General features: G+C 36.3%; 1 protein-coding gene across 10 annotated transcripts in view; it reads left to right on the forward strand.

Annotated features, from left to right (window-relative positions):
• Positions 1-19875, forward strand: part of LOC119141271 (COBW domain-containing protein 1-like) — a 29033-nt gene that overhangs the window by 8221 nt on the left and 937 nt on the right. For 6 of the 10 annotated variants that reach the window (XM_037373387.1, XM_037373389.1, XM_037373393.1 and 3 more), the window contains 8 exons: positions 3231-3277; positions 4084-4170; positions 4992-5036; positions 9123-9179; positions 11878-11929; positions 17411-17479; positions 17567-17632; positions 19474-19603. In XM_037373387.1, coding sequence (XP_037229284.1) covers positions 3231-3277; positions 4084-4170; positions 4992-5036; positions 9123-9179; positions 11878-11929; positions 17411-17479; positions 17567-17632; positions 19474-19603 — 553 coding nt within the window. The other 4 variants (XR_005101885.1, XM_037373392.1, XM_037373391.1 and 1 more) reach the window with 4 other exon arrangements.

The following is a 19875-nucleotide window of genomic DNA, read 5'->3' on the forward strand; positions in this document are numbered from 1 at the left end:
GCAATAATGTTCATGTGGATTAATTACATTTTTATAATAGCTTTAATTCTTACAGCAGATGAGGATGTATTTCAGTTGCTGTGGTACATGAATACTGTATTTTGAACGGGAACAGGGAAGTACTGATGTCCGTAGCAGTTGAGATTCTTACCAACACAGCTGTATGTCTGCTGAGTTGTCAGGTTGCTAGATACTTGACTCCTAGTTTTGAAATAGACTCTATCATTTCGCTCAGGAATCTTGGCTGTATTCCAGATAGATTTAGATTCCAGATCCATTTAGATTACTGTAAAAACAGTGGAGAAATTTGTCTTGCAGAGTGTCATTGGTCCATGTTACTTGGGAGGAGTAAAAACAGACCTCTGATAGCAGTGTGATAACAAGTGAGTTAGGGCTCAAATTGGGAAGGGTGCTAATGTGATGGCAGGTGTGGTGAGGAATGATGAGAGAGCCAAGCAGCATTTCAGATTAAGAGATTACTTCATAATATGGAAGCAGACAAAAAGAGCAGGTATATTAAGAGCATGATAATCTATATGAAGCGTAATGTAATAACAGACCTATAGAACAATGAGTTTTGGTAACAGCAGAAATTGCAACTGAACCAAATAGTTGAACTTTTTTTGTAATAGCTAGTCATAAGTATAATTATTTGCAATTTAGTAATTTAGGAAGTGACTACTTTGGTTAGATACTGATTTTGCAGGATTCAAAATAAAAGTGATCTTAAGAAGGGATGGTATGAATATCCCATCATGCTATGGAAGTGTTTTTAATAGCTCTGTATTTTACAATGGCTGCAAAAAGCTGAGAGAACTGGGGAATAGTGGTTAAAAAATAAGGAAGTGACTGCTTCTTTATAAGATTTTGGACTGTTTGGGTTTCTCATTTCAGTTGAGCTGTACTAATAGCTGATTTACTGGAAGGGGACAGTCCTGTCCTCCCATCAGTTTGTGTTGCTCCAGGACAGAACTGATCCATTCTCATAGCAAGCCAGTTTGGAGAGTTAGGCCATCGTGTTTTGCAAGGCGTTTTCCAGAGGAGTTGGTAGGAGAACCAGGGGAAGGGACTGAGAGCCCATTTGCCCTCTTAAGCAGGAGCTGACTTTAAATCAGCACAGCTATCACAAGGAACCACAGCATGTCTTAAGTCAGCCCCCTTTTCAGCTGAGTGCCCTCATACTAATTCAGATGCGTTTTATTATTTGCAAAAATATTTTTCTGTTTATCTGTTGCTTCATGCAGCACTGATTTATTGGATTTAATCCAGTAGTGTTGCACACAGCAGCACTACATTGTTGTTTAAAAAATATATTTTTAATATTTAAACTTTCATGTAGTATGTCAGAAACAACACAAAAACATTTTGAAACATTCAGCTTTTCTATCTGTTATGACAGCTTACTGAAAACTCTTACATTATTTAATCAGTAAGCCTGTACAACACTGACACCCACTTAGAATAATAGAAACGTCAATCTTCCTCATTTATGTGCAACTAAACTATTTTTGCTTTATATAGAGGACTTGCTAACTTGTGCAATTCCTCTGGTTGCAAAGCTTGACCTCAACAGCTGCTTGTGATTCAAAGAATTTTGAAAGCCATACAGGTAATGACATTGAGGTAATAGACAGCAGTTCTTCTTCAAAGAACCAACCCATCACAAGCTGAAAAACAGTACTCTGTGACCAGTCAGGCAAATTGAAACTGAAGTGGTAGTTGATATCATGAGTTGTAACTCTAACGGATTTGTCACCCAGCAATGCGAAATACTCATTTTTTTTGTTAATCAAGGGCAAATAGTTGGTTAGCTTGAAGTGACAGTTCTCTATTTTCAGGACTTGGCAGATGGACTACTGACATTGTTCTTTTCAGGGCAACAAATCTGACAACATTTAATTCAATAGAATCAATACACACAGGTTTACAAAGGAAGGGTCAATGAAGAGGTTCCCTCCAAGTCATCATGTTGTTTTACCCCGCTTAGGTTGTGCACAATCAGGAAATAATTTTGGGTTTTCCTCTTCCCCCCCGCCCCCCCTTTTCTTTTTTTTAAGGGGACAGACTGACATTATGCAATATATTTTTGTTTTTCAGGTCAAATAATGTTAGAAGCCTGGTAATTCTACTTGAAGAAAAAATAGTTTTCTAGGGTTTTTTAATTTACTAATTTCCCGTTTAGTATTCCTGTGTCTTTAAAATCAAATTTTAAAATAATATTCCTGGTACATTTAGAGCATTTAGAAGGAATGCACAGGACTCTCTGATCTTCCCAGAGATGTAAAGCATAAGTGGTGAGCTCTTACTAGTATTACAGCATCATTTTAAAGGTTTACTTCCTCCAGGTGTCTGTGATGCTTCTGTCCTGGTGATTGCTGCCTCCATAGGAGAATGGGCAGAAAATAACTTGTAACTGAACCTTTGCTGCCTCAGTTACTTTGTCTGACTAAAGTCATAAGTAAGACTTTATGTTGCTAAACTCCACGCTGCTGCTTCAGATGCAGGCATTTTTTTCTCTTTCACTAGTTTTTCTGTGAGGACGTTAGCTTGGGCAGGCAGGTGGAGCGCAAAGTTGCAGATGACTCAACTCTTGCAGCGTGACCAGAAGCTTCTGCTTTTGTCAGTGTTGACTGACTCTTCTTCCCACTGAAGCCTGAAGAGGCCACAAACACTGATGTTGGGCAGACTTGCCAAGGAGTAATGGTTTATTTGTACAAACCCAGAAGAAGTTAGCAATTTTTACAGTTTTTACTGTAGAAGTAGAATTGGTCAAATCTTTCAGAGAAAAGCAATATGCAATTACATGTATGAATCTTGTACTGCAAGCCTAATCTGTCTTTAACAGCTGAAATCACACTTCTTAGTAAAATTACTGTACTTTCATTTTTTCAGTTATGTTTTTCTATGATTACTTTATATCATGGTCACTTTTTTACTTCTTTGTAAATCTGAAAAGTGATTAAAATATAAAAGTTTTCTAACTCTTTAGCATTCTAATAATGAAATTCATTAAAAGGGAAGAGCTTTTATAAAAATTATAAGCTTCTGTAATGGTGAATGTATAAATTTACTTTTTCACCGTAATTTTGCAGAAAAATTTTAGATGCCATCTTTCACAATACCTTGGTGAAAAACATACTTCACCTGAATTGGGTTTGACTTCCTTTAATTGCAAATGAATCTGTCTGTCATTTGAATATGGTAATCCAATTGTTTTAATTTTTGTCTAGCACTTGACACAAGAAAAACCAGAAGGCCTTGTCAATGAAGCATCTCGGTATGGATGTATAAATTATTATTATTTTTAATATATATATATACATAAAAAATAAAATAAATATATAAATATATATATATTTGGAAACTGCGCTGTATAGAAGGTCATTAGAAATGACTTCTTTTTCTTTTATGAGCCTTTTTTCTGCTTTGCTTTTAGACCAAGGTAGATTGATGTAATGAGTTAGAAAATAGAAAAGTGACTTCATGCTCTGTTTGGCCTTTCTGCCAAGATCTGACTCTTCTAATACATATTTTAAGTCGGATGGGATTTTACCTAAGTGAAGGGGAACCATCAGTGTTAAGAGGTAGAAAGAATTTCATGCTAGGATCGATCAGCTGCTTGAAGTAGAACTGGAGGTAGAGGAATATTTTTTGCTAGATGTGGATCCATAATGATATAGGGTAATTGTAACAATGGTAGTCTTCATAAAGCAAAAAGACTTCAAGTATGACTTTGAAGACTGCGTGCAGGAGAAGTAGGGGCTTGTGAAGTTCATAAATCACCAAGCACTTTGCATTAAGTGACTTTTTTTAAAAAAAACAAACCAAACTCAAAACCTAGCAGTACTATAGTTTGGTAGGCTTCTCTTGTGGCACAGAAGAGAACCTCAAGGAGAAGCTGGTAGTACTTTAGACATATAGACATACTTGTGGTATTCTGGTTCCATTAATGCTTGCCTTTCTTTACTAACAATGCTTATACTATTGTTTTGGTGCTGTGGAAGAGGTAGTGTTTTGGCCTTACAGAAAAGGTATTTGTTTGTTCATGTTGTCTTTTTTTTTTTTTTGGTCCTTAATGCATAGGCAGGTTGCATTGGCTGATCTTATAATCATCAATAAAACAGATTTGGTTTCAGGGGAAGAATTGAATAAAGTCAGAACATCTGTCAGGTATGAAATGTTTGGCATAACTAACACTGTATTGGTTCAAATATATTTATTTAAATGTAGTTACTTTCTTCTTGTTAATACAGAAATTAGATCTCATGATTACATTGACACAAATCGTTAGCTCAGAAGGGAGAAGACACTGGCTCTTTCTAAAGGCATTTCAATGCTTTTATGTGCTTACACATTCTTAGCAGTTTGCCTATCTAGGTGTAAGATTTGATGTTACTTAGTAAGGACAGGCCTTTGTCTTAAGTGTCCATGCTCGTAGATTTCTGGGCAGATGTTCCCATTTTTCAGAATTAGCATCCGGCAAAAAAATACAATAATCTGCCAGAGTTCACTAGTAAATGCAAAGATATATGGAAGAGGTCCCAAAAAATTGTCATGGGTGCAGAGCCAATTGTCTGATTCAAGTCAGCGATTAAAGACATGCCCCATCTTTTTCTGTTGATACCATGATAATCAAAATGAAACATGAAATTTTTGAAGTATTTTACAGCTTTATTAGTGGTTTGAATTCTAAAAGTAAAAACACTTAGACCCAGAAGTGTATCACGAAGGGTTGTGGATAGAAAAACGCACTTCTCACTGGGAGTATCTTGTTGGAACCTGTAAAGTTCCCCAGCCCTTACTTAGGAGATGAAAAAGTCACAAAACTGAAGTCTGTTGGGATGTGTGTTGATTTGTTTGAGAAGTTGATAACAGAATTGGGGTTATTGTTGTAGTGCTATTTCTCATACTGCTTTCATACTGTTAACTTGTTCAGGCAATATATTACATTTGCTTTTTCATCTAACTTCTATTTTTCTATTTTATTTTAGGTCAATAAATGGACTTGTTAAAATTCTAGAGACACAAAGATCAAGGTATTAAATGGCCACTATTACTAGGTACTAGATCCTGCTTCTTTTGTAACAGATTTTAAGTATGCTAGTAGATCAGGTTGCTTAAAGGAAAACTATTGAATGAGGAATAGTTAATGCAAATATTTATTTCATGCATGAGCATCTAAGTAAAGGCATTTTTTTAGAGGAGTAAAATGTATTTTTCTTGGTTTTTTTCTGTTACTGTTCACATCCTACACTAGTGTATAATTTTTTTAAAAAAATCACCATTAAGATGTAGTTTACAGAGCTTATCGCTAATGGGTTTTATTGGACTTTGCAATATACCTGTAAATATTTATTTACATGAGAAGTAGATTTTACAAAAGCTTTGGCATTCTTTCCTTTTTTTTTCCCCCAAAAACCTGCATCTTGTTCTAAGCTTAATACAAATGTGGCTTTTAATTATTAAAATTATTATAAATAGTTATGTCACCATTTAGGGAGTAATAGCACTTGGAAGGTTCCTGAAAAATGCTAATACAGGTGCAGCTTAATTGGCTTCAGCATATTCAAAAAGTGTACCAGATTTTTAAGGGAGTATTTTAGGTAGGAATTCACAGTTTTTCATAACCTATTAACCAGATCTAATGAGTAACTAATGAGTTGCGTGCACTATGTTTTCTTTCTGTTGAGTCAGCTTAAAGATTTTTCTTACTCTACAATGGCTGATGCAAATAAGCTGTTACTACAACATTACTTTGAAAGGAGTGCAAGGAAGTTTATGAGAAGGAACAGTAATTTTTTTTGTTTGCTTTTTTACGTTGTTTTTACCATTTTTCGTTGAAATTTGATTTGCATTTCTTCTTTTAAAAGGGATTAAACGGATGTAGTATTCCCAGGGACATTAGGAGAGCAGCGTCTTTCAGACGACTAGGAACAGTGTGTGTACTATTACATCAATTATTTGGCAATATTGTGATAAATGTTCCTATAATACAGATTCCTGGTTTAAGTAACTTCTGAAGGGAAAATAGTAGATGTAATCTTAACAAAGTATACTTGACTTTTTAAAGTTATTCTCAAATATAGTTGGAAAGCATAGAGAAGAGTATTTGCTGGTTTTTGCTCATCAGATAAGACCAGCAAGTGGCTGTAGAATACATATTTTCGTTTGGTAACCCAGGGTTTTGAGGATAGGTGCTTGTCTGACTTCTATCTAAAGATCAGCTCAGTTTACATTTCCAGAAATGTTAACTTGTTAAGATTTCTATTGGCTTTAGCTTACTTGAAATTCTGTCTGCAGTCTGATCGCTGAAGTTTTAAGCTCTGCTGTTAAGCAGTTGTACTATGAAAGGCATTCTCTTTAGTGGCTATCCTGTTATGTTTATAAGGATTGTTCTCATGCTGTTTTCATTACTTTGTTCAGGGAGCAAGGTGAAATGTTTAAGTAGCTTTGACAACTTCATGCTCCTTGCTTGTCAAGTTGCAAATTCTGCTGAAGAATGATTAGAACAAGAATAAACAGTATTCTGGAGGAGATCATAAATTCTGTTACTGAGAGGTGTTTCATATTCATACATTCATTAATTTATTGTTTTTTCTGGTGATCCTCAGTAAATCATTCCTTTTAGGTCAGCATGTGTCTCTTACATAAAAAGTTTTTTTCTTCAATGGAGTTATTGTAATTTAGGAACTTACATTTGAAAGACCAGGTATGGGTAAACTTGTGAGCAATTATAATCAGGTTTTTAATGTTTACCAGCTTTTTGGTGCATTCAGTTTTAATATGTAAATAGTCACTCTAGATTCTGCTGCAAAATTTAGGCTTTTGTTGATTTGTCCTTTTTTTTAAATTCAATATTATTAAGTTAGTATTTCTTAAAGTTGGGTTGTATTAGGATAAATTTACTTGTATTTTTGGATAAATTTTTCTCCATCTGTAAATGGAGGTGAGAACGCTTTGATGATTCCAGGTAAAATTTAATCAGGATTTTATTCTGATGTTATATCTTGGGTATTTGCTCATAGCTAATGTTACAATATCCAAATTTGGCTATCTTATTTTTGAGGCCTCTGTTTACAGTTTTCATGACATCTTTGAAGTGTGATGTTTCTTCATGTAGTGTATGTACTTGAAGTGCAGCATGAGTGATTGAATGCCAAAAGAACAACAAATAATGCAGACGGATGGAGTTGCAGAGATACAATTGTAGCGTTTCCCTTTCTTCCTGTTTAGTAAACTCTTGAAAACAAATTTTTACTATTCTGGGATTTATGTTATATATATGCGTGTGTATGTGCATATATATATGTGTGTATATATATATATATATGAACTTCACTTGTGCCACAGAATAGGGAAGGAAATCATGAAGGATGATCAGGGCTTAGGAAAACACAAGAAAAAGATTTATAACAGATTGCTCCAGCCGAAATCAAAGAAGTGGCGACATGATTTTGCTGAGAACAAACAGTGCTCCTGAGAAAGCAGGTCAGGAGTTCCTTGTTTTTTTACTTGCAAGGCAGAGTACAGAAATGGTGGATGAAATGCTTTGAAGAGGGAAAAGAGGCAGACATTATTGATAAAGGTAAATTGCTCATAAATTGCATATGTGTGTCTGATTGCCCTAGGAAATGAATTCAAGTTTGAGGCCAAGATTTTTGTAAGATGGAAAAACAAAGCCCTAAGGTTTCTGTAAAGGTTATCATGGTATCCAGCATGGCTAGCAGATTTGAAGAGGATATTAAACTTAATGTTTTGTGTCTTAAATCAGCATCTGTTCATGTCCATTAGAACATCCAATTGTTCTAATTGTTCATGTCCATTGGAAGATATCCAATATGTGAAGTGTATTATCCACATCTGTGTCATTGTCTGGTGTCTGATGCCAGCCAGCATTAGATTTTGGATATTAAGATTAAGTGGACCTTAGGTCCAGTCCTTAATGACAACTCTTGTGTTATAATAAATACTCGTTAGAGAGCAACACATACTGTCTTTCCCATGATCAAACATTCCAAAAGAGAAATAGGCACAAAATTAATTTATTAACATGTTAATTGAGAACATACCTCCTTTAATTAGGGAATTTTGTCCTTCAAAAGCCCACATTTAAAAGGGACCAATATAGCACTTTCTTGAGTGTTTCTATATGGTTTGTTCTCAGCAGTGTTCTGAAAAATAACAGCACTGATGTGGTAATGAACTCTAGAGGGGATTATTTATGTTTTTTATTCTATATTTTTATATAAATTTATATTATGTTTATATATATAAATATAATTTATTATTATTGATGTTTTACATCAATACCTTCCATATTAGAAACTGCTTTGTAAAGCTGCTGTTGGGTGTAAAAGTTTAATAATACTGGCTACAGTGCAGAGGTCTGTCTTCCTGTTTGTTGGGGTTTTTTGGTGTCTCGTATGTTCTTTGTATTTACCCACATATTAATAATTGCTATTAATAATTAGAAAGCTATCAGTTGTTGTTATTAGTGAAACCTATAGTCTATATTGCTTTTATAAAAAAGGTTTCCTAGACAAGTTTATAGGTAGCTGTTCTTACAAGTAAATATTATCAGGGCTTTCTGTTCCATATTATGTTTTTAATTTGCCTGTTTCAGATGTTAGAGCTGAAATTCTTCATAGTAGCACTTGCCTTATTGCGTATTTCAGTTTTGTTTTCTAACAGTGTGTCAGTATAAGCTGTATATATTCTGCTGTGTGTGTGTGTGTGTTGAGAGGCCCTATATTAAGGATGCAGGATAATTGCTGGGAAGAACTTCAGGGTTCCTTTTCCCATTTAGGGAAAATCAGTTACTACTCAGGCATTCGGTGTGAGGGTTTTTATCATCTTTCTTGGAAATACCTTGTATTTTACTGTATTGTTAAAAATTTTGTTTCTGTGCTTATTACTGTGTAAATAAACGCTGCATTTCCTTGTAGGGGACAATACCAACTACCAACATCCAAAAATAAGGCTAAGGATTGATTGCGTTAGTATGATAGACAGGAAAACAAACACAAGTTTCAATTATTTTAAAATATTATTTTAAAAATAAGTATTCACAATATATTTAAATATAGCAAAAATACAAAGATTTCTTTCTCCCCCCTGTTTAGAGTTGATCTCTCTAATGTATTGGACCTGCATGCTTTTGACAGTTTATCTGGAACAAGGTATGGTGAAATCTCACTGTCTCTTATTAGAATAATATCCATTGTATAAGTGCATGGATGGAATAGACACATGCACATACTGGTTCAAATTTGCATGAGTTTCTGGTATAAATTCTAGTTTAGTCACTTGTTTAAAATTCTTGCTTTATAAATGGTAATCTGAAACGGAGGGTTTTTTTCCACTTGAAACGCGTGCAACAGAAGGTTTTTGACCTTGTAAAGTTAAATGAGCCAGAGTTTGCATGCCTTTCTTTACCAAAATACAAATTTTGCTTTAATACTAGTAGTAGAGTAAATTTGTACACTCTTTTCTGTTTTTTTAAAGGATTTCAACATTTTTCTCATTTCACATCATGGTGAACGAGAAGGCCTTCTTAGTTTTCACAGAAAACAATGGGAGACTGAGGTTCCACAACAAACAAAACCCATTACAAATTCTGGTTACTGTGTTTCATGTCCTTTGTTTTTTTTGATGCCCGATGTGTGCTTCAGTATGCTAGATAAGTGGAAAAGTAAAATTGGAGGTGAGGAGGAGTATTTTCTGTTCACACACTTCGTGTGCTGAAGTTGTTTAGCAAAGAGAGCAAGGAGTGCTAGGGCAGTTGTAAAGAGGAGGGAGTAGGCAACTGGGGGCAGTATGAGTTTCACTTTTCTTCCTGGATGCACACGGTTCAGTTAAAGAAAAGTAGACACTTCCTTATTCACGCAAGGAAGAAACTGCTGAAGATGAAGCTAGTAACCTCTAGTAGATGAGGTGTGCTCATGAGATTTCCCAGTCAACTGATGCAGTATTATCAAAAGGATAGCCTGCCTTTCCCGACTCTCTGCTGCCCTTTTTTCTGATCTATGAAAAGTGGTGTTTGTTTCTTTTGTGCTCCTTCACTGTACCAGTTGGGTCTGTACCAGTGGCAGCATCAGGGCCGTATCAGAATGGGCATCCAAAAGAAGGTTAAGGGAGGAGGAAGGCCAGTGTATCCTTTGTGGGCGATAGCTAACTATTAGATCATAAACCCATGTCCTGAGTTCTTACGATGGATCAGCTAACTAAACTGCCTTATCCCGGAGCCAAACAAGAAAGCAGTAAGAAGATGTGAAACCAGAAAAGGATTGTTCTTGGTAATGGCAATTCACAGTTAGATATGATTAACCGTACTATTAGGTGGCATTCTGTAAGGTTTACTAGGAAGTGCTGTGCTCCATACACCTGAGGAATCCTTAAGGAGCTGACGAAAAAAAAAAAAGTCTTTCTTGCTTTCCTCAGTCTAGTCATATCTCTTATCTCACCCATAGTTCCTTTAGAGGTTCTCAGTATTTGGTATTAAAACAGAGGAAACACTAAACTGCAGCATTTAAAGGCAAATTCTAAAAGCACCAAGGTTGTAGACTGCTTAAATTAAGTTCCATTTCTCTTGTTTTTATTTGAGCTCTGTACAGTGAAATTGCTTACCCTGGTACCTGTACATAGATACAGAAATCCCCACATAAAATACTAGCGATGGCTTCCTATCATCTGCAGCAGAAAAACTCTTTACATACAGCAACTTTTGAGCACAGATACACACCAGTACACTAATAAAATTGTTCTTTGCATGCTACAGTAAGGAGTTCTGCCAGCATAGCAGGCAGATGAAGTATCCGATCGGTGTGACTGTACTGGTAGAACTTTGTAGTCTATACATGGCCTGAAAGTGACAGGAAACACATCAAGCGTTTGGATTCTGTGGCATGCAGTATGAGAAGACTACAACAAAGCAAAGAAGATGCAAGAAGTAGGAGTGTGAAATGTTACTTCGGTAACAGTCAATATATTTTCCCTACTGTTAAAGGCTTCTTAAAATTTACAGTCATGAAAGTATGAGAAATTTTTATGGGCAGTCTTCTCTGAAGTAGTAGAGAGCTGTCATCATAGTGACTTTTGCTGTGGTATTCTTTTCTCTTGCTAATGTCCAACATGCACAAAATGTTCTCTGGTACAGAAAAAGTATTTGAAGAAATCCTGCACTGTCTTGACTAAAGACAGACATAGGTGTGTAATCTAAAGTTGCAGTAAAATTTTACGTTGTCATGCAAAATGGTAGAGTAAGATGCTGAATCTTAGTTCATGGAACAAGTCCCCAAGTTCCCTTATGAAGTAGAGAGGACCAGTTTTAAATTAGCAGGCACACTGTACTCGGTACAACAGTTGAAATAGAAGTTGGTATACAGCGTTTCACTTAGTGTTACAGATTTCATTCTCACAAGCAAGAGCTTTGTACATTTTTTTTATTCTTGCTTTTCAAACCGTTCTTGTTTTCAAAAAATCAATGTCTAATAAATTGTCAAATTCTAGTGATTTTTCTCTTCTTGCTTTAATGATGTAGCTTGCCTTTTGCTCCTACACAAAGGAATATCAAGGATCTTGTACTTCTTGAAGTATAAATATTTAAAAACCCACAGATACTGCAAATCATTACTATAATCTTATTGTGTTTATATTAAGAAAACTAATATTCTAACAACCATAAACTAGACCAAACAATTTAATTAAGCATCTTATTTTGAGATTAAATCTGAATTAACAATTGAAGCTTATTCTGAATATATAGCCTATCTTCGATATTTTAGTTTTGCTCTGCATTACTGAAGAGTTTATTTAAATTTCAAAATAACATTTTGTCTGTCCTACTGAAATGCGGCATTTAACTTTACTCATTTTCAGTTTGCAGAAGAAGCTTGAGCATGTAAAGACAACACATGAACATCTAGATAAGGTAATTACTGAAAATACTGCTTCAGTATTTTTGTAACAACAAGGTTGTTCAGGGTAATTGCAGGCATTGCATGCTAATCACGTTTTTCAGAAGGTTTCAGTTAGGGAGTAGTGTGTTTTAAGATCTTTGGAAGATTATGTAGAATACTTACAGGAATGTGCTTTGTTGTACGTAGGTTCTAAATGGATATATTAAGTCTTGCTTTCAAAAAAAGTGTATAGGCTTCCATTGTTCCAGAAAGTCCCATCATTCATTGATTCATATGGAGAGTTGTTACTGAAACAGACAAATAGCAGTACTCTTTTTAGTATTTGCAGAATCAAGTCCTAAATCTGTAGCCAGTCTTTTATCTTGTAGATTCTCTGTCCAAATGTTGTCTATGTAGATACCAGGGAGATATTATTCATGACTTCGCATTCTTTAAAGCTGTAATAAAACTTCACCGAGTAGTTAAACATGTGGTTTTCTGTTCTGTGGGTGCTTCCCGTTGTTACTGTTTCTTGTGAAACCAATTTAACTTTTAAGAGTGAGGTAGATTCTGCCCTATAAACTAAGTATTGGTCCTGTAAGCACGTGTATGCTAAAAAAACCCAAAGAACTGGTTCTGTTGATGTTGATTTTTAGTATGTCAAATTAAACTCTAAAATATATTCCCCCTCATCCTGATACTAAACCTGATGTGTGTTTATGTCAGGGAAGAATCTTTTCTCTCCCTGTGTGCAACTGCAAATAGCATTTCTGCCTTTGTTGCTTTTATTTGACTATATACAGGTTTTTTTTAATCAGCATATCTAATTTCAAAGATTAATTTAAGGAAAAAAGATCTGGTCCATCATCCTTGCAGAATATAAACGGTTCTATGCCAGTTGCTACTTGTAAGCACCTGTCTAATCCATGATATACAGGTTTTACTAGAAAGGCTTCCTTTTAATTTTCCTTTTTTCTTGTTTGTTTGTTCTGCAAATGTTATGATCGCAGTATGTTTTTCTGCTTACACCCTTCTCAAAAGCAGAACAGTCTGAAGTCAGGGAATTTCTGAATTTATTGCCAGGCAACAAAACATAGAAATACTGATTTGAGTTCTGCAAAAAAGAAATACGAAATGATTACAGAAACACTTAAACGAACACCTCTTCTTCTCTCTCCTCCAACTTCCCCTATTTTTTTCAGTGGGTGACACTTGGTCCATCCAAGGTCTCCCAGAAATGCTACAGGTGACATAGGAAGTTGGGGGTAGTTGTGTAATGATTTTCTGTCCCTTTACTGCTCTGTTCCTTCCCTGTGGTTCATGCAGGGCCCTTAGTACCTGTGGAGTGCCCCTGCTCTGTGGGTAAACAACAAGCTGTAGTCTCTCAGGGGTGTGTGCACCCCCTTTGGCATTACGGCATGCATCTTCCAAAGAGTCTTTAGTCCCAAGTGGCTGGAGGTATGTCTCTAACAGGGTGCCCTGTGTTTCTCTGCCTGAAGATGTGTGGGATATTTTTTTTTTATTTATTTACACTTCTATTTATAGTTTCAGAGGTGGCTGGAACAGGTTGAGACACACACACAAGGCAGCTGATGGCCTCCTTCCACACCATCAGTACTGCAGCCCCCTGCTACATAAGCCTCGTAAGCTTACACGTACTTAAAGAGCTGTGTGAACATATATTGGTTATAGCATCCACCCTTAATAGCATCAGAAACTGAATGTACGCATTGTACATATTCTACTCCTTGCCACTGAGAGTTAGACTGTAGGGGTTAATATTGTCGCAGTCAGAATATGTATGTTAAAAATTGTTGTATTTAAACTCCATCTCCTGCCAAGTGGATGATGGAGGTTAGTATCATAAAGGTTTGAATTTACGTATTTCCATTGTAGACTCCACCCTTTTGTGTAGATTAGTAAGGATAGCATTGCTTCCTGCAAAATTCAGGCCTTGTTCCTGCAAAACACCAAACCAAGGCACCTGGCTGTTTAGTCTACTCACCATGCCTTAGTACAGAAGCAAATGTTCAAGCAAACAAAACAGTAAAACCACAGAGTAACAGCACTATTGATAGCCACTTGGTTTCTGAGTTCAACAGCTGTACTTCCATCCAGAACTGAAACTTGTGGTGACTGGTGTTGACTTGATACAACATGGGTGTTTCCCCATTTGGGAAGTAAGGTGACGCATCAGATGACTTGAATTTCACAGAGCTTGCTGCACATCCTTTAACCATATTAACTGAGCTCTGACCTTTCTCCTCAGCTTGTTATTCCTTTGCTCCCAGGTGTAGATCTTTGAAGGACTTCTTTTTCCCTTTCCAAGTCCCAGTTTGTGGGGAGGGAGCATCAAGATTTTCTCATCCCCTGATGACTCTTTCACAACTCCAGTTTTGTCAGGCTTTGCTGTGAGGCTGATCACACACTTGCCTTGGGCATGTTCAGGTGTGATACTCTAGGTCACCCCTTAGTCATTAGGATGTCCCACCAGGTTATTGGGCAATACCAGAGTGGCAGTAGTGACTGTGCCAAGCTGTCAGAGCTTTTGGTCTGTGGCATCAGCCTTTTTGGAGTCCCTTATTCCTTGCCTGTAAACATAGCAGGAGTTAAAAGTGACCATAGTTGGTTTTCACTTTTTCCCAGTCCCTCCATGGGAGTCTTGTTTGTGGGATTGGAAGGACTGAGCTCAGCATACTGCTCCATCAGTAAATCCCAGAGTTTCCTACTTATGCAGGTGCCTTCCTATAGCTTTCCAGCACCACAGGCACTGCAGATGTGACTTCTGTGGGCAGCAGCTGCAGGTGTCATGCATTGCTTTGCAACTTTTTACTTGAAGTAATTAGAGTGGTTGCACTTTGGGGAGCGGTCTTCCATTTTTGCTGCACTGTAACTTGGGCTGCTTAACAGCAGGACTCTTGTAATTTTAAACTCTCTTACTTTTCAATAGTAGATTGGGTGGCTTATCGCACAGCTTTCCCTTTGGCCACCTCAGTGTTACCAGCTGCTCAGTTCTGATACAAGTTTTGTCATTTTTGCTGCGCATTTGCTGTTGTATCTTGTAGCAGTCCACTAGTCTTAACAGTGACAGTCAGTCTGATGGTGATAGATTCTAAGTGGTCTCGATCTTTCTGAGGCTCCATTTGAGTTATATGATAAGCTCTGGCATAACCCCACAGCAGAGCAGCGCACTTCCCAGTGTTTTACAGGTGGTAGTTGTATCCCTTTTGCAACTCTTGGGCTAATTTTCATGGATGCTGCCCAAGGATCTGTTAAGACCCCCTGCCATGGGCACATGGGCTTGAAGCTGGAATCGTCCTGTGTCTTCCCAGTCATCTTCCTGTCCCAGTCAGGCTTTCACATGTCCCTGCTTTTTCCAACAGTTTATACATGTCTTCACACATCCCCACATGTGTAGTAAGTACATCACTCAAACCAGAATATGCGATCACAGATTTCTAGTACTGGAACCACAGCTCCTTCAGGATTCCCCAAGTCATTGCAGTAATGCACTTGGCTCTCATGAGACCCCGCCTGGAGTTCTGCACCCAGCGCTGGGGCCCCCAGTGCAAGAGAGACACAGACATGGAGGGCAAACAACAGTCGGGGTTGGAACACCTCTCCTGTGAGGACAGGCTGAGAGAGTTGGGGTTGTTCAGCCTGGAGAAGGCTCCAGGGAGACATGGCCTTGCAATACTTAAAGGGGGCTTAGAACAAAGACACTGAGATTTTTTTTACGGGGGCCTGTAGTTTTGTGTGGTAGCTTTCTGCTACTTTTTGCTTGTTAGTGATATTGTCACTGTTCTGTGTGTTACCCACAGGCCCCTGTCCATATACAGATACTCTGCTCTGTGGATAAATTTTGGGTCACAGTTCTCTTTGGGGTATTCCCAACTGGGTGTGGTTCAAACAGTCCCCTCAGGGGTGCAAAAATAAATTTACATGTATGAAAGATGTATTACTTGTTATATAAATATTTTTAAATAAATCTATGTGCATAAAATTTGTATTGTTTATTAAATATATTTTATGTAATATGTATTATACAATAGCTTATAAAAGCGTGCTTTCCTTTTATAAAGTTGCATGATTAAATTTAATTTTCAAGTTAAAATATCACGCATACAATGCCTGTATTTTTCTTTTTGAACTGCAGATCTTGACTGTGAAGTTGCTAGTCTTGAAAACAGCAAAAGGCAGTTATAATCTCCTTTTGGAACTAAAGACTCATTTGCATGCTTAACTATAATTGCAATCAGAATCTTAAGATCATAGGTTTTTGTTTAACATTTGTGTTCATATTAAATATGTTCAGTTACAGTAATAAAAGTCTCAGTAGATTTCTAAAGTAGAAAAAATAAAGTAGAAGCCTTCTGAATGTTATGAGAGTTATAGCATGCTTGTATTATTAAGAAAATTATTGTTGGTTTTGTAGTGTGGAGCCATTCGACCAGTAGGAAACAGTGAGAATTCATTGTTACTATCACTGTTTAGTTCAGCACCCATATTTTTAAGATCGTTGTTCAGACAGATGATAATGATAAATGAGAGCAGAACACCTCTTGCAGTAGGGTGCAAGCCCTGGTTGGATGGTAAAGGGTGCTTATTATCTTTGTGGGGATCAACAGAAGCAATACTGCACTATGCATGAAGCACTGAACTTTTTCTGTCTTGTTTTGAAGCTGCTCAAAGTATTAGCTTTTGGGTGTTTTGGTGAGTTTACTTGGTAATTAGCTAAATGTTTAGATTTGAAGCTTGTTGCTTTTTTTTTTTTTAAGTTAGACTAGTCATCTGAAAGCAGTAATCATTTGAAAGAATTTAGGTTGTATGAAAAGTAATTCCCTGTATGTTCTTCTGTGCCACTGAGACATTATGGTGACAAAAATAGGTTTAAGACACATTATTTCCTTTATTTTAAAATAAATTACTGGTTTTAAACTACACATTTATTTGCATCTTCATTTTTTATAATAATTGGTTCTAAGCAGTAAGCTGGTGGTTGCTTTGGAATAAAACATATTCAGACATCTTTATTTTTGGAAATTTTTCATAACAGGCAAGTACAGATAGGTGAAAAATATCTTGATTAATTTTTGTCTAATAGAATTGTGTTGAAGATTAGAAATTGTGACAAAGATCAGTAAGCCGAGAAAATTGCATTCTTAAACAGATTTGAAAGATTGAGCTTACTAGCATGTAAGAATTAAAATTCTTAGGCTTTCTTTGAGAACAAACATCAGCTACAGCAAAGAAATACATGGTAGAAGCTGATCCCAACTATTCAAAGTACTGCATATGCCCCTTAAGTGCACACCCAAACAGAACCAAAAAGTATACCATAATGTGGCAAATCAAGAGCAGAACAGAAATGGAGATTATTTTTTTTTTCAGGTTTTGATGTGGATATATACTTGCTTTTTTATGAGGTCAAGTTATAAAGAATGCTTTTTGAAATGAATATAATGAAATATTTATTAATTTTGGTAATAGTAAGTGTGTCTTTCCATTTGCAGGGTATAATTACAGTAACATTTGAAGTTCCAGGAAATATAAAAGAAGAAAACTTGAATCTCTTCATTCAGGTAAGTAATACAGCACTGTCAACTGAAAAATCATTAGAAAATCATCCCATGCCATTCTGTTTATGAAAACATTTTTCCTGTTCATAGACTCTTCTGTGGGAGAAGAATGTGAAAGATAAAACTGGGCGTACCGCGGACATCATAAGACTGAAGGTTAGTCAGAAATGACCAACTTCTTTGTTTTGTGCTTTTCCTTTTTTACGCGTAAAAAAACTCGTGTTCTGTCAGCTACAGATCTATCAAGGGCACTACTGGATCACTAGCAGAGCAGACAAAATGGAGAGGAGCAGTTTGTTACTGTTCTGTGTAGGGGCAGTTACCTGCTGGTTGGTGGAACAACTCAAAAGGAGGTAGCTGACAGAGAAGCAGACATTGATCCTACTTGTTTTGATTAGACGAGGAAGATGTACAGTCACAAACATCAGTGGCAGAATTAATCGTAAGGGCATAGTTAAATTACTTTTTCACCTACATTGCTTTGAAAGATTCCATCCATCTCACATAGATGTCTCCTTGTCTAGGGATTGAGCACTATAGGCTGGATACTATAGACTGCTATCAGTAATTGTAATTGTTGGCATAATACGCAGAAGTTGAGGTTCACGTAACAGCAGTGCAGTACTGGTTGTGGTCTACACTTGACAATATTGTTAAACTAATTTAAAGATGCATCCCATAAGTATTAATCTTCATGGGCACTTCCTATGTTTTTCAGTTGCATGGTTTTGAGAAGGGTATAGGTGATAGTTTAGGATATATTTTGATTTTCCTTATACCAAGCCGCAGAGTTAATTGTTAAAAAATGAGAACCAAGTCTGTCATTTGGTAGGCTGTAAGAAATACAAAATATGCTGCGGTTCGTTTTCTGAAAACGCTTGTGCATCATGGATAGTGACATCATTACTTTAATTCATCGAAAGAAAGGTTGTATTCTTGCTCTTTCAGCAACAAAATGAGAATATCCTTGTCTTCCCCTTCCTGACAAATAGAAGAAAATAGTCACTGATACGTCGTAAGCTGTCTGAAAACAGTGCTGCTATGTACAAGTGCATCTTTGTTGTATTGAGCATTGGAATCAAAGTAATTCTTTAGGAGATCTGAGGTTTGCTATAAGCTGTGAGCTGGCCCTCAGTCACAGACAAATACACCAAAGCAAATGAACCCCAGGTAATTATAGAATGGATTCCAAAGTTTGTTGCTTTTATATTTATTTTATATATCCTACCTGCAGTCATAATACTTTTGGTAGTAATAGTCAGAGAATTCCAGCTAACATGTCAAATGCAGACCTTTTTTCATTAAATATTTGTAAGGGTTTTTCTTAAACACTTTTTTTTTCCCCTTTAGGGAAGTATAAGACAACTTTTTACAGAATGTGTTGCACTAGAATATTTTATAAAGTTTTACACAAAGTAATAAAAACATTTTTAATACGACTTTTGGTATGTGGTTTAATGGGCTTACTTTAACAGTGATCACTTTTAATTCTCTTGCTAGTCATTTTACTTCAGAAATGTTTGTTTGTTCTCCAGTATTCACAGATTCTGTTTCAGAACAGTGAATATACTGAGCATGAGTGCCTAATCAGAATAGTCTGAAATAAAACTTTTTTGCTCATTTTACATTATCGTTGCTGGCAATTGATCTTTCGTGGACTCATACGTCATGAACCATATATATATATATATTCAAAGTGACATAATAGCTGATGACATTTTATTTTTGCTCGAACATGCTAGATACTGACCAAATGAAAAACAGCAAGCAGAGTACGGCAAAGTGTAATTGCTAGTCTTTAACAGAATAAAGATAGGTGAGAATGGATGTTATGAATAAAGTGGTAATACTGCATGGTTGTTTTGACTAGTTGGTCCATAGTTGCCAGAAACATTTTTCCCTGTTTGGCCTAGTTTCGAAGAGGTTTTTTTCCTCTTTTTACATACTTAATTTTTAAAGGTTTGTTTATATATCCTAACAGTTATTTTTCTGATAAGGGACTGGTATCTATTCAAGGCAAATCTCATCAAGTGATAGTCCAAGGTGTCCACGAGCTCTATGATCTCGAGGAGACCACAGTAGCCTGGAAAGAAGATGAAGAGAGAACAAATAGACTGGTCCTAATAGGTAAGAGGAAATTACCTATTTCCTTGTTTGACTTTAAGAAGTGGATCTTTCTGCAGGCCGTGCTGTGACTTACCCAGTGAAAAGCAACTGGCCCAAATAGGCCGGAATAAGACCAGTGAGCATGTTCAGTGTAACGTTCAGTTAAAGGTTTATCCATCAAGACCTTCTGCAGTTTTATATTCCAGCTGAGTGGAATCTGCATTATCCCTTTTAGTGACATAAAAGTAAAAAAAAAACCCAAACAACTAATTATTCATAAAGTCCATAATTAT

The sequence above is a fragment of the Falco rusticolus genome, chromosome Z (assembly GCF_015220075.1).
Source record: "Falco rusticolus isolate bFalRus1 chromosome Z, bFalRus1.pri, whole genome shotgun sequence".
NCBI lineage: Eukaryota > Metazoa > Chordata > Aves > Falconiformes > Falconidae > Falco > Falco rusticolus.